The 15338-nt window shown below is 41.4% G+C and overlaps 1 protein-coding gene across 1 annotated transcript in view; it reads right to left on the bottom strand.

Annotated features, from left to right (window-relative positions):
- Positions 1-9880, bottom strand: part of IL1RL2 (interleukin 1 receptor like 2) — a gene marked incomplete at both ends in the record, with an annotated part of 46398 nt that extends 36518 nt beyond the window's left edge. Inside the window, 5 exon segments of the mRNA XM_079720425.1 lie at positions 4687-4882; positions 7827-8058; positions 9106-9163; positions 9165-9175; positions 9772-9880. Coding sequence (XP_079576551.1) covers positions 4687-4882; positions 7827-8058; positions 9106-9163; positions 9165-9175; positions 9772-9880 — 606 coding nt within the window.
- Positions 9881-15338: the final 5458 nt, after the last annotated feature.

Below are 15338 nucleotides of genomic sequence, written 5' to 3'. Positions count from 1 at the left end.
ACTGGCACAAAAACAGAAATATAGATCAATGGAACAGGATAGAAAGCCCAGATATAAACCCATGCACATATGGTTACCTTATCTTTGTCAAAGGAGACAAGAATATACAATGGAGAAAAGACAGCCTCTTCAATAAGTGGTGCTGGGAAAACTCGACAGCTACATGTAAAAGAAAGATATTAGAACACTTCCTAACACTGTATACAAAAATAAATCATATGCCATCACGGCGAGGAGGAGATCATCAACAGAACCAAAAATTATATAAGAATACACCTGTGAAATGCATCCTGTGTATGTGATAGATTGGTATTGAATCTGCATGTTCATCAGTATCTCTGGGACAGTGACAGATGAAAAGGAGACATCAGTGAGGGCCAAGTACCTGAGGAAGAAGTACATGGGGGTGTGGAAGCAAGAGTCCAGCCTGATGAGCAGGAGGATGAGCTTGTTCCCCAGCACCGTGGTCAGGTACATGCCCAAGAACAGGGCAAAGAACATGCCCTGCTGCTCTGGAAGGGTGGGGAGCCCCAGGAGGAGGAACTCAGACATACTGCTGTGGTTCTCCCTCCTCATGCCGTTCTTATCTCTGCTGGGAATGAATAGAAACTGGAAATGTCAGGAACTTAGACGTACTGAGCATAGCAACTACCATATGGTCACATACTTTCTCCAAGTCGCTGTGTCACTGTACAGAGAAATCTCACTGCATTGCACTCACACATTGGTGCCTCATCCAGTCTGGTGAGAACAGTGAAATGTGATTTGTCTGAACACTGACACAGTCACTTGGAGACATCATTCAAACATCAATGAAAGCAACATCAATCAAACTCTTCAGCTGAAATCAGGAAGAGCTCATTCTTTTTTTAATAGAGTGAAGACACTACGATAGACTTTAGGGGGAGAGTAATAAATAAGACACAGTCCCTTCCATGGCTTTATAGCCAGACAGCTTATGTGTGTGTGTCTGTCTTGCACACACAAACACACACACACACCACTGAAAGCATTATTGGGAAAGTAATGTGCCATGTACAGAATAAGTGCTGAATACATAAACTCACTTCTTATCATTAGAATGACAAGAAGGAAGGAAGGAAGGAAGGAGAAAAGGGAACATTATGGCAGTCCCTCAGAAACTTAAACATAGAATTACCATATGATCCAGAAATTTCACTTCTGATAATATATCCAAAAGAACTGAAAGCAGGGCCAAAGAGATATTTGTACACCCATGTTTAAAGCAGCATTATTCACAATAGCCGAATGATGGTAACAATCTGTGTCCATTGAAAAATGAATGGATAAATAAAATGTGGTCTATACATACAATAGAATATTATCCAGCCTTAAAAAGGAAAGAAATCCTGACACATGGTACAACACGGATGAACCTTGAAGCCATTACGCTAAGTAGAATCAGCCAGTCACAGAAGTGTAAATACTGTAAGATTCCACTTATATGAGATTCCTAGAATAGTCAAATTCATAGAGACAAAAAATAGAATGGTGGTTGTCAGGGGCTTATGAGTGGGGAGGAAAATGAGGCGTTATTGTTCAGTGGGTACAGAGTTTCCATCTGGGAAGATAAAAAAGTTCTGGAGGTGGATGGTGGTGATGGTTGTACAACAATGTGAATGTACTTAATGCCACAGAGCTGTACACTGAAAAATCATTGAAATGCTAAATTTTATGTTGTACATATTTTAGCACAATAAAAAATTGTTAATTTAGAAAAAAATATACCATTCTGATGATAATTTCTTATTATTCCACCTGTTTCATTCTTTTATTTTAACTAAGTAATAATACCTAGTATTTATTTATTAAGTAATTACTATGTACCCACACTGAACTAAGGGCTTAGTGGATAGATTATTTCAATTACTCTTCCAAACAATTCTATGAGGCCATGTCCCCCAGACTGGATTAGTTTCGAAAAAAAAATTCTAGCTCTTTTAAGCAGAAAAGGATTTAAAACAGAATATTAGGTGCTGAAGCACACTGCAGAACTAGTTCACGTGATAGCTGCTTCCTCCACCACCATCCTGATGGTGGGAATCGAGACTTTGAGATATACCACCTGCAAGTCAGGGACCGTGAGTTGCCACTTACACAACTGCAGCAAGTGAAGTCCCAGAACGTTTGGTGGAGCCACACCAACAATAAGTCAGAAGACATGCCTACTTCTTCTCAGCTCCCACGAAGCTGGAGACTGTGCCCCAGAACACTGTGGCAGAAAGCCCATGTCCAGTAGGAAAGCAGAATATCACCACACTCACTTTAGCTTTTCAGTGAAGCCAGCTGGAGAAACTGTACCACATCCAGAACCTTAGCTATAGGTTAGGAAAACGTAGGATGTGGTTCTGGGTGCTTTGTTCTTATTTTTTTATCAATAGCTTTGCAACCTCTATAGTATAAAGAGCCTCCCCATGGATGGGGAGACTGTACCCACCACATCCATCATGTGATATGGTGAACTTTCTAGCCATCCAACCCATTTTTCGATCTTAACCTGGATCAGTCCTTGGACCCCTCTAATTTCTCCTGATCACCAGTATCCTTCAGGCATCATTTCCTTTCCTGTCCAACCTAGACTCACGTGGCCATCACTTGAATGATCCCCTTTTGAGTCCTCAAGTCAAGGATTAAGGAAACCCTTCATCCTTCCATTGTATTCATCCAGAGAAACCCCATGCTGAGTTCATCCTGCCATCCCTCTCCTACACCCCTATAACCAGATGAGCACGACAGGGGCTAAACACACAGACATAAACAAATCCATGGTCCTCATCATAGAAAGTCTTTGCATTTCCTTCAACTCTCTCTCCCACCTGCTCGCCTGTCTGCTCTTTCACACTCTCCACATAACACCTCCCTCCACTTGACAGGGACAATCGGGGGCAGCAGGAATGAGTTCCCTCCCCCTGCTCACTCTCCCCTTCCCCCTCATTCTATCCGTTCTACTTCACACGCTCTCTTGATGATCCCCGCTTCCTAACTCAATTTCTGAAATAGCCTAATGATCAATGTGGCACCATACTCAAGCCCTGCCAACTGATTCACCACATGAGGATTTCACTGAAAGAATGTCCATCGACAGGTGAATGAATAAAGAAGATGTGGTACATATATACAATGGAATACTACTCAGCCATTAAAAATGAAAAAATGTCATTTGTAGCAAATGGATGGACCTAGAGATTATCATGCCGAGTGAAGTAAGTCAGACAGAGAAAGACAAATATTATATGATATCATTTATATGTGGAATCTAAAACATGATACAACCAAACTTATTTACAAAACAGAAAGAGACTCATAGACATAGAAAACAAACTTATGGTTACCAAAGGGGAGGTGGGGGAGGGATGAATTAGGAGTTTGGGACTAGCAGATACAAATGACCATATATAAAATAGATAAACACAGTCCTACTGTAGAGCACAGGGAACCATATTCAATATTCTGTAATAAACCATAATGGGAAGGAAAAAAAATAATTTATTAAAAAATATTTTATTAGAATGAAATAAAATACAAGATAAGGGCATTCATTGCCACATTCCTTGTGAGAGGGGAAAACAGAAACAAGCTAAATGAATGTGAAATACATAACAGAGAGGACTGACAAAGGCAAAAATTCGTGCTTTGAAAGGAGCAATAGAACTGACTGACAAATCTTTTATAAGACTAATCAGGTGAGAAGGAGAAAGAGAGTGTGTGTGTGTGAGAGAGAGAGACAGAGACAGAGACAGAGAGAAACATATTGTAATGGGGATAAAAGATGAACCTTACTACAGAAGCAGACATTAAAAGCAGAGAAATGATAAACCACTTCATGCCAGAGCATTTGAAACTTTTAATGAAGTGAACAATTTCCTAGGAAACAATCTTACAAAAACCCATTCAAGAATAAATAAGAAATTTGTATAATCCTATCACCATTAAAGAAATTGAAACAGTAGATAAAAACCTTCCCACAAAGAGTACTCATGACCCAGATGGTTGTACTGGCAAACACTAACAAGCAGAGCTGGGGGAGAACTAATTCAGATATTGAATACCTCGCCTGTGTGCCTCTGTGCCAAGGATTATGCCTTTTCCATTATTATCTGCCAGTGCAGTCAAGAAAAGAGAAGGTTTGAAGGTGAAAACACAAGGTGTAGGAAGGTGAGTATAGGATGCCCTGTTTCCATAAAAAAAGAAAGGACAAGGACGTATAGTTTTATTTGCTTGTATGGCATTGCACAAGAATAATGCAAGGCCTGCAAGGAACCAATAACAGCAGCCACATGTCGGGGAAGGTGAGATGGACCTGGGCAAATATGAATCAGGAGTGGGAAAGGGACTTTCCTGGGCATGCCTTCTGATACTTCATGATTCTTGAACCCTATGTGTGTACTACCCATTCAAAGAAACTACTTAATTAATCTTAATTAAAAAGAATAACGAAGGATAGTCTAAAAAGTAAAAATAATTGGGGGAGGGGTGGATTCCAGTAATAAGCTATGACCAAGCTCTAATAACTACAAATTAAAAAAATAAGTAATTAGCAGCGTTAAATTATCAATAGCAATTATCAAAAGCAATCTGCTTCAAAAGGTACAACTTAAAGTAAAAAAAAACAAGTAGGTTTTAAAGAAGAGGAAGGAAAATATCAATAGGAAATTTTTTTTTTACCTTATACCACTTTACTGAATCCAAATCAAAACTGTTTGGGAAGTTCAGATGACATATAAGAATGTCATATTTTCCAACATATAAAATTTGTTTGTACTCATCTGGCACATTCAGTTGACTGTTTCTGGAAGTACCACACCAGTGTTTTTTAAATACAGTGAGGTTGACTTGCATTCTGGGACAGATGTTTGTATCACTGTAAGAAAACAACAGATTGAAACCTCATAAACTCAAACAGTCACAAAACCAAATAATTCTGTTTATCTCCAAATATTTCCAAATCCTCTTCCAAGCACTGTGCAAACCCTCTGCCTCAAACAAGACAGCATACATCTCACAAGTCATTCATTACGAAAGGAAAAAAGATGTATTTGGATGGTGGAAACATGGGAGGACATCTTAACCAAATGATCAAAATGAACATCACCAAGCAGGGACACGTGGATGCTAGGTGTCTCTGAGTGTGCTGTCTGAAGAGAATGCAAACCATTTCCATAGCATTCCAGCCAAGAAGGCTCAGCCTGAACCGGCTCATGAAGAAATATCTGGCAAACCCAAATTAAGAGATACAATATAAAATAATTGCCTGTACTTCTTAAAAATGACAATGTCACACACACAAAACAGGCTGAAGATCTGTTCCAGATGAAAAGAGATTAAAAGTACATGACAACCAAATGCAATGCAATGATCTTGGATTGAATCTTCCACAGGAAAAAGAAGAGAAACATTTATAAAAGTCATCATTGAGAAGATTGATAAAATTAGAATACAAATTGGTTACTAGATAAAGTATTGTGTGATGGTTAAATTTCCTGAATGTGATAACTATTCTGTGATGATGTAAGAGAATATTCTTGCTGAGAGGAAAGACACATTGAAATATTAAGGGGTAAAGGGACCTGATGCATACAACTGAGATGATTTGGAAAAAAATGGTTTAGAAAAAATACTGTGAGTAACATACACAGGGGATGATGGGGAAAATGTGGCAAAATGTTAAATAATAGAAATCTAGATAAAGGGTAGACAGGAACTCTTTATACAATTCTTGCAAATGTGATATGAATTTGAATTATTTCAAAGTAAAAATATATAGTTTACTAAACATGTATCATATTTGTATATTAAAGATTTGTGAGAATTCATGTTTACTTTCTTCCATGACAGACAGTATTGATGTCTACATTCTAGGAAAGATTATTTTGCCCCATTTCACAGCGGCCATATTTAAATATTTTAAATCCAGCCTGTGATCCAGCAATCCCACTCCTGGGCATATATCCAGAGAAAACCATAATTCGAAAAGATACATGCACCCCAGTGTTCATTGCAGCACTATTTACGAAAGCCAAGACATGAAAGCAACCTAAATGTCCATCAACAGAGGAATAGATAAAGAAGATGTGGTATACATACATATATATATACACACACACACACACACACACACACACACACACACACACACACAATGGAATATTATTCAGCCATAAAGAGAACGAAATAATGCCATTTGCAGCAACATGGATGGACCTAGAGATTGTCATACTGAGTGAAGTAAGTCAGACAGAGAAAGACAAATATCATACGATATCGCTTATATGTGGAATCTAAAAAAAATGGTACAAGTGAACTTATTTACAAAACAGAAATAGAGTTACAGATGTAGAAAACAATCTTATGGTTACCAGGGGAAAGGGGAGGAGAGGGATAAATTGGGAGATTGGGATTGACATATACACACTACTATATATAAAATAGATAACTAACAAAGACCTACTGTATAGCACAGGGAACTCTCTACTCAATACTATGTAATGACCTATATGGGAAAAGAGTCTAAAAAGAGTGGATATATGCATAACTGATTTACTTTGCTGTACAGCAGAAAGTAACACAACATTGTAAATCAATTATATCCCAATAAAAATAAATAAAAATGAAGTCCCAGTTACAATAAAAAATAAATAAATCCAGCCTGGACGTCCAGACAGAGTTGTGTGGCATACGATCTCCAACTCTGGTTAATGAATAACCTGGAGTAAAGCAGAGAGCAGACCCCCTCAAGACGTCAGCAGCTGGTCTGCAGAGTGAGTGAAATTTGGGGGAAGGGGCTACTGGCACTTCCACCTGTGCCACTGAGTAACCATGTACTTCGAGTCAATCACACAGAAATGAGGAATCTGGCAGGAATCAGAGAAGGATGTGGCCATCCTGAAACACAGAAGGAGGCTGGCAAATACCAAGGAACCGCAAGAGAGAGAGGATGCAGCTACGTTCCTGGAGTACCTACTTCACACATGATCTGGGGTCATTTTTACTTCTACTCTATCTGGCTGGCATTACTTCCACTTTACAGATAAGAAAGCCAAGGCTCGTGGAGGTCAAATAACTCATGAAGGTCATGCACATTAGCAAAGGAGGACAACAAAATTGGGGCCCTCAGCCAAAATATGGTCCACAGATGTGTTTTAATAAGGACACATGCACAAAGCTTATTGGAAAGTTAACCCCACACACACACATACACACACATTCCAATTTCCAGGTTACCTTGAAAATTTGGAAGATGGACTTGAACTGCTGCATAGACTGCCGCCTTTGGTGTGACATATGCTTTCTGGTTCACCACAGTGCCAACCAGGCTCAACTATCTCCCACCAGACCTGGGTCACTTACTTACATTACTAGCATAAGGCTTAGCATGGGGTCTAGAACATACTTGATGCTTGGTCACTGTTAAATTCCTATAGCAGAACCCTTACAAAAAGTGCTTGAAGGAGGCTTATACCTATCTGGATGTACCACCTGTCACAAAAACTTTTGGCATTCCAAGAAAGAAGGCAGCAATCATATAGGGATTAAACAGGCTTTGTAAGCTGGTCTGGCCTTGGACATCATTTCGATAGGAAACGATGCATTTCACAGTCCAACAACTGATTTACAAATCTGTTCTGCTTAAAAGTCTGTTCATTGAAACCACCTCATAACAATTACAAAACTATATTCTTCTCATTGTTTTCTACATTGATTAAGAGTTTATCAAGAGTTTTTCTAAAAGAATTATATATTATATAAATATTATACATATATTATATATATATGAGAGAGAGAGTTCTCATGAATGAGAAACTTACTTTGTATCACAGTGGTAGATCCCAGAGTCCTCCCCTTTCACAGGGAGAAACAAAATCCAGTTTTGGTCCTGGTGGATTCGAGACTGTATGTTTTTGGATATTGGGATTTTTCTAGGATATTTATACCATGTTGCATCTACCTTCCCAGATGTTGGCAGAGAGTATATGCAGTTAAAAGCCGTAGGCTGGCCTACTGACACAATCTCCTGCATACTCACGTCCTCGCAAGCATCTAGGGAAAGAAAGGAAAAAAATAATCACAACCGAGAGCGTTAGTGTTGGTTCTTATTGGTTTCCACAAACACCTCAACTTCCTTGCTGATTTGAAATTTTATGTGAGAGTTTTCTCAGTATGGGAGTTTGCTAAAAACAGTCTGCTGATGTGAAAGCATAACCCGAAGTCCTCTTCACATCTGTCCGTAAGAGGGAATTTATTCAGTCCTCCCCTCGACAAGTGATCTCCCCATTGGGAACAATTCCCCTCTTTCCCTTCTATTCTAAGACCCTTAATTCCTTCATCTTCCTCCTTCAGAGTAAACGTTCCTGTTCTGAGCCCCACTTGACCTGTTTTCCTTCTGCTCTGCTACCCGGTTAATTCAATCCGTCCCCAATAAAAGGTATAAGTATCTCCTCCCCAAAAGGATTGTTAGACAATCTGCTCGCTTTAAAGTTCGTTTCTAACAAATTGCTTAGTGTTTCTTGGAAGTAATTTGCTCCGTTGCTGGTTTCTTTGCTATTACCTTGGGTCTGACATGTCCCTTTGTCATATAAAGTAGACGGTATTATAGATCTCTTTGAGCATTTTTTTTTTTTTTTTTTTTTTTTTTTGCGGTAGGCGGGCCTCTTACTGTTGTGGCCTCTCCCCTTGTGGAGCACAGGCTCCGGAGCACAGGCTCAGTGGCCATGGCTCACGGGCCCAGCCGCTCCTGCGGCATGTGGGATCTTCCCAGACCGGGGCACGAACCCGTGTCCCCTGCATCGGCAGGCGGACTCTCAACCACTGCGCCACCAGGGAAGCCCTCTTTGAGCATTTTAACTCGAGCCTTGACTTGCAGATTTGCCCAACTCCTCCCCCTCTTCAAGTCACTTCAAAGCTCAAAGGGGATGCTTGGGGCTGAGCGTCTCCCGCGGGATTCTGCCTGGACCCCTGGGGCGAGCGTCACCGGCTAGGGCTCCGGTCTCACGCGATCCACCAGGAGGTCTGCACAGGGGCTCGCCCAGGGAGGCAGGGTGGCAGGGAGGGAGGGGGGCCACTGAGACCCGAACCAACCGAAAGTACCTGCTCTGATAAATCGTGGAAGAGCGGTGGACACGACGCAGAGCAGCAACAACAGCATTTCCCCTACAGGCTGCGAGGAGGAAAGAGAGAGGGATGGAAAGGGGCGCAGCGGGCGGAGCGCGCCCTCCCGCGGCACGAGGCAGGGGTTCTGCGACCTCTGAATCTCAGAGATCCCAGCTAGGCTTTTGACCTTCCCTGCTCCATGGGGAGACCTCCAACTGTGGCCCCAGATGTATCCGGACGCGCCCCCAAAGACTGCTCCCTCCCTTGCCCCGCCCTTGCTCCGAGCGCCCACCTCCAGAATCCGGGGGGAGAGGCATCAGTGAGAGGGGTCGGGAGGGGCCGCAGTGTGGGCATCGGGGCGGGTCCCCTCTTCCAGGCTGCCCGGTCGCCTCCCTTGGGGGCGCAGGGACATCCCCTTCTGCCACGTAGCTCGCTGCCCGGCCCGCCTCAGCCCGCGGCCCCCGCTCCCCGTGGTGGCGCCCGGGTGCCCACCGTGCGTCGCGCGTAGCCTTCCCTGCACGTCCTTAGCCTGAGGATCCTCCTGGGCCTGGCCGTCTAAACGGAAACCTGCTCGCTCAGGAGAAGGCAGCTTAGGCCTATATGGCAAAGGCCGGCAGGAAAAGAGGGAGGAAGACGGGCCGGAAGTGGACGCGGGCTCCACACCTTCTTCCACAGACGGAGTCCGCTCCCCCAAGGTCGCCCAGACGGTCAGGGGCCGCCCGGGAGTCCCGACCGCCGCCCCCCCGCGCCCAGTCGCGCACATTTTTGCCATCTCCTCGTCCCGCCCGCGCCCTGCTCAGCTGCAGGCTCCGCGAGCCGGGTGTGTACCTGCAGGACTGGATCGGAGCGCGCAGGAGCTCGTAGAAAGTGGAGACTGACAGCCCGGGACTGAGCCCTGTCGTGGCATTTCCGTACCAGGCTAGCTCCTCACTACGGTGGGCGGGGCAGCCCTACCTTCCCAGTGGTAGCTTAGGAAGGAGCGTGCCATCGCACTAGGAAGTGGGTTTGAAGGCTTTTTGCCGGATTTTCTGGCCGCTGAGAAGTCCTCCTTCCCCATTAATTGTCTGCTGAAATCTATTCCAAATTGTCCTACCAAATGAACTATTCCTTCCTTTGCGAACTCCTTTCGAGCAGTTATTACATGCCCTGCATTGGTCTGTATAGAATACCCTCAGAGTGGACGCTGACCCAGATGGCTTTTAAGGAATATTATTTATCTGCCTGGGTCATGCTGTTAACTTCTGTAAAGCAGACATCCCACGGGGATCCTCAAACACCCGGAGCAGGAAAACTATTCCTGTCTGAAACTTCCAACTCTGATGATATCAACAGGGACCTGTTGCCCTGGCCATCAGGAGACACCCAGAGAGAGACATCCCGGAGGACACTGAGACTTAGAAAAAAATATAAAATGTGATCTCCATTCAACAGATTTCTGGCCAAGCTATTTCTGATGGTCCTTGTGGGATTCCCAACATGCTGAGAAAAGCAGCCATAGCAGCAAGGGGAGATGACAGCAAAGCTTTCCGTGATAAGCTGGAAGCCAGTGGTTTGCAAATTTCTACACTCTTAAAAATTATTGAGGATTCCAAAGTGCTTTTGTTTATGTGGTTTATATCTGTCGATATTTACTATGTTAGAAATTAAACTGGAGAGTGTTTTAAACATTTATTTTCATATTTACTTAAAATAATAAACTCTCTACACATTAATATAAATATCATACATTTTATAAAAAATAACTCTACTTTTCAAAACAAACAGACTTATTGAGAAAAGTGGTATTGTTCTACACACCTCTGCATACCCATACTTAGTGTTTGGAAATCTCATTTAACGTTTAATTTAACAGAAGACAGTTGGATTCTCATATCCAGTCTCTTACGATGTTACATGTCGTGTAACCTCTGAGAAAGTCCACTGTCCGCTGGTGAGGGAATGAGAGTAAAAAAGACAGAGAAGGTCTTAATATTACAATGAAAATGGTTTTGGTTTCAGGGATCTTTTTAAAAGACCTCAGGGATCCCTAGGGCTCTCTACTCTGAGGCCCCCTTGGTAAGCCAGAAGTGGAGATCTTTATTACTTTTCCCCTGGCATCAGCATTAAGTGAGGTTCCTCTGTACTTACACATTTTGCAAGGTTTATGCCCCCAAACTATCATTACTATAAAAAATATCAAGTGACTCGCATACAGAATTATTGTTATAAGCAGTGTTGAAAGCTATTTCTGAATCTTTTTTTTGGTCTTGTTCAGTTTCTACCTTATAAATAGAGGAATCTGTGTCCTATCCTGTTTTGTATAGTTTGAGGATCAACTTGCATGCCACGTCCAATCAGTATAGTTGCTCCAAAGCTTAGGAAGTTAAGATGGGCGTCCCAGCCCTCCTGCATGCCTCCCTCTTATGGGATATGGCTGACACTTCACTTTGTCGGTGAGGCTAAGGACGCGAAACTTGCACTTCCAGAGATGGTTTCTGTACCAAATGTGTTTCCCGGAACTGGGGGAATGAACCCCTTGGCTCTGAAGGCAGAACTGACTTGGGGACTGCAACCTTTGCAATTAAAAACAATAGAAAATCAAAACTTTTACTGCAGGTTCTCAACTACCCTGAAAAATCAGAGAAACTGGAGAACATTGTTTGCTAATGAGAAAGGGGAAGGAAGGAATCCAAACAGGTTTGCTTTGTTATGACGATGAGAAATGCTGCTTTCTGCAGAAACTTCCTCAATTCATTCACTTTATTCTTCCTCTCTGATTTTCACTTTTTAAATTTTCTATTTAAATGGGCATCAGCAATAGTCAACAGCTAAATAATTCAATAAGTCATAAGTCATATAAGCAAGACCCAACCTCAGAAATCATAATTACCAAGTTTCCTGTGTATATCTCTCCCACCCTCCAGACTCACCAACCTAAAAACTTGTTTATCATTCTGACGTGTGTGTGTGTGTGTGTATTCCTTAAGCAATATATTGTTGTGTAGGGTTTTTTAGCATTTATATAAAAAGTACTATATACTTATGCAACGTTTTATTTCATTCAATATCATATTTGTGACATTCAAATATTTTGAGAAGTGTAATTCTAGTTCACTCAAGGTAACTACTATATTGTATTCTATTGTATGAATATTTCACAATTTATGTATCTATCTCCTTTGGATATTTAAGTTGGATATTTAAATATCAAATTTATGTTTTGCTTTAAAAATAGTGCTGCTGTGAAGATTTTTGTAATGTCCTCTTGTATGGGTTTTTGAGAGATTGTCCGGTGAGTGAAAATGCAGGATCACTGGGTAGATGCATCTTCAACTATACTAGGAAACCCTAATTTTCTCCACATGTGGTATTCTTTGGAGGATAAGTATTTCATTGCTTCATGTTCTTGCGAATATTTGGTATGTCAGACTTCTATATTTTGCCAGCTTTTGCCAGTCCAATGATGGGAAAGCTATTGTGTGCATTTATTTTACAATTCTCTCATTACTAAGAAGGTGGAACATCTTTGCCTAAGTTCATCCAGTGTCCTCTGTGTGGAATAACTTCTCATGTTTTCTCCATTTTACCCACCTGGTTGTTTGTCTTCCTCTCATCGATTTGTAGAGAACTCATTAAATTCTACCTCTGATGTTTCATGTGGTTACCTTCAAAGTGAAGCACAGGTGTACCTCACTGTTCACTCCCTGATGGGGAGCTCAAACCCAGCAGCACTGGTTATCTATAAAATAGCAATGATTAGACCCACTTTTCAGAGGTGACATGTGTAAAACCTCTTTTGCAGAGTGCCTGACAATAATAGAAACTTGAAGAGCACAGTGTTTGTTACCATCATGTTATGACTAATTCTTCCTTGCCACAGTAGTTAATATTGCAGATAGCTTTGCAGTGAGAATATCCTTAGATATTCATGCCATTAGTCACAAGCCATAGGTAATGGACTCTTTCAATTGTTTTTTTTTTTTTTTATGAGCTGAAACAATTCCTCTACCAATTCATAACCTCATCCTGAGAGCAGGTGTGAAGCAATGCTCTGAGTACAACGGATGCATTGCTCAGTTCGAACTAGTTGAATTTTACCCTCAATTGATTTGATCTTCAGACAAGGATGTGATGTACATTCAGAAGAGTAGCAGGGCAATACATTTTATTAAAGATTTCATATACGAATGTATATATAATATAATGCATAGTAATATTATTTGTTCTAACTAACTAGCTGATCATTTCCCATTGAACATAAACTGCAGCTAGTTTCCCAGTAAGAATGAGGTGATGTGGCAGGTGTAGGCCGATGTCAGTGGACATGCACATATGGAGACCCATTTGGGATACATTAGAGGGTCTCTCTGTTCCTTCTTCACGTCAGTCTATCTTAAATCAAATTCAGAGAATCACGACATCACAGGATTGGAATAGAACCTGAGGTTTGGCTATCACTTGAGCAGAGTAATAAGCACCCTCCTACACATGGGGCAATAATTAACACTTTTCAGGCCTCACAATTTACGTGCATGCGCGCACACACACACACACACACACAAAACTGCCGTAATCGCACACCCCCAACCCAGCCGGCACCAGTCTACTTGGCTCTAGACAGCATCCCTCTAGAGACATCCTACCCACAAGTCACCCATCTTAATCTCACACCCAGTGTTCAGATATCTTCATATTCTTGCCAAGAGTTTATCCAGATCAGGCTTGAGGGAACTCATTCCCTCCAAGGCAGCCCATTCCAAATTGTAGGCCCACCAGCCAATCCCTCCTTCCTAACAGGAGGAGGAAACCTCAGCCATGTAGGGATTCTTGTTCCATCCTTCGGATCCATAGAAAGAAGAATGCAGTCTTCCACATTGCCACACCTGCAATGTCGCCAGAGCTCCTGCAACCACTGATCTCTCCAGACCTATTACCTGAAATCAGGGCCTCCAACAGCCCACAAGTCAAACATGGAGGACATAGGACCTTCATCCCTGACATTCTAAGTGTTAGGCTTGTGTTAACATCACCTGTGGTCTGGTTGGGCTTGTAAATGTTTGTTTTGTTTTGGTTTTGATCATTCATTCATTCTGGGGTTACTGCACACCAACATCCTAAATGTTTTTTTTTGTCACTTTTGTAGCCACTAAGCATATTTTTTCCACCAGGGCTTAGGCATGTTCCTTACTGCAAGTGAAGGGCCTTACATTTATCCTTAGTCAATGTCATCTGGTAAAAGATGTTTGGTTAAAGAGGTCATTTATCTGGGAGGCAGAATATCTGGGCTCCCTTCTCAGCTCTCTTGCTAACTAGCTGAGAATTGTAACAAATTTGGGGGCAAGGGCTGCCCCCCACAGGTACAGTGAATGTTGACTGAACCTTTCAACCATATTTATTACAGTTATACCCTTTGTGTCTATCAAGCTCACAAAGATTTTTAAATGACTATTTTCAGTGTCACACGCTACCTATGGGAAAGCAAAGCAAATGTCTCTACAGAACACAATTAGTGAAGAACATGAAAAGGTCCATTGCACTCTGGCCCATTGATCCTAAGAATCTATGCTAAGCTAATCATCAAGGAAGTGGACAAAGATATTTGGGTAAAGATGACTACTTCATTTTGACCCCTGATAGATACATACTGGAAATAATCTAGATGTACAACCAAAGCAGAAAAGCTGAAGTATAGAGCATCCACTTGAAAACTGAATGATCATTCATAGATCATATTTTAAATAATAATAATGTGGGCAAATATTTTTACTAAGCTTAAAAAGTTAAGGTGTTAAACTGCGAATATTATATGATCTCAATTATATCCATAAAACTACAATAAAACGTTAATAATTATCTCTAGTTGTTAGTTTTTTCTTCCTTATACTTTTCAGAAATTTCTGTGTTCTCTCAAACCTACATTGCTTCTATCATACAAAAAAGTATTTTTAATTTATTTAAGAAAAATATTCCTAATACAATCAACTCACAGAGGGATTTCTGTCCCAACGACCTAAGACCTCCCTCTCTGACACTTTACTCCCTTCTAATTTGCCTTCATAAAAATACCCACCCCTCCATCAACACTTTACACCTTAGTGTTCTCCCATTTAAAAATCTCCAAGAGCTCGCATATACCAACTCCAGATAATAAAGTCCAAATGTTTCAGTCAGGGATTTAAGACCATCTATTGTATGAGTTCGTTTCCTGAGCTGCTTTCTCTCCACACTACAGTCTATGACTAGATTGTTTT

This window comes from Hyperoodon ampullatus (genome assembly GCF_949752795.1).
Source record: "Hyperoodon ampullatus genome assembly, chromosome: 15".
Lineage (NCBI taxonomy): Eukaryota > Metazoa > Chordata > Mammalia > Artiodactyla > Ziphiidae > Hyperoodon > Hyperoodon ampullatus.
This window is presented reverse-complemented; position numbering and strand designations above follow the sequence as displayed.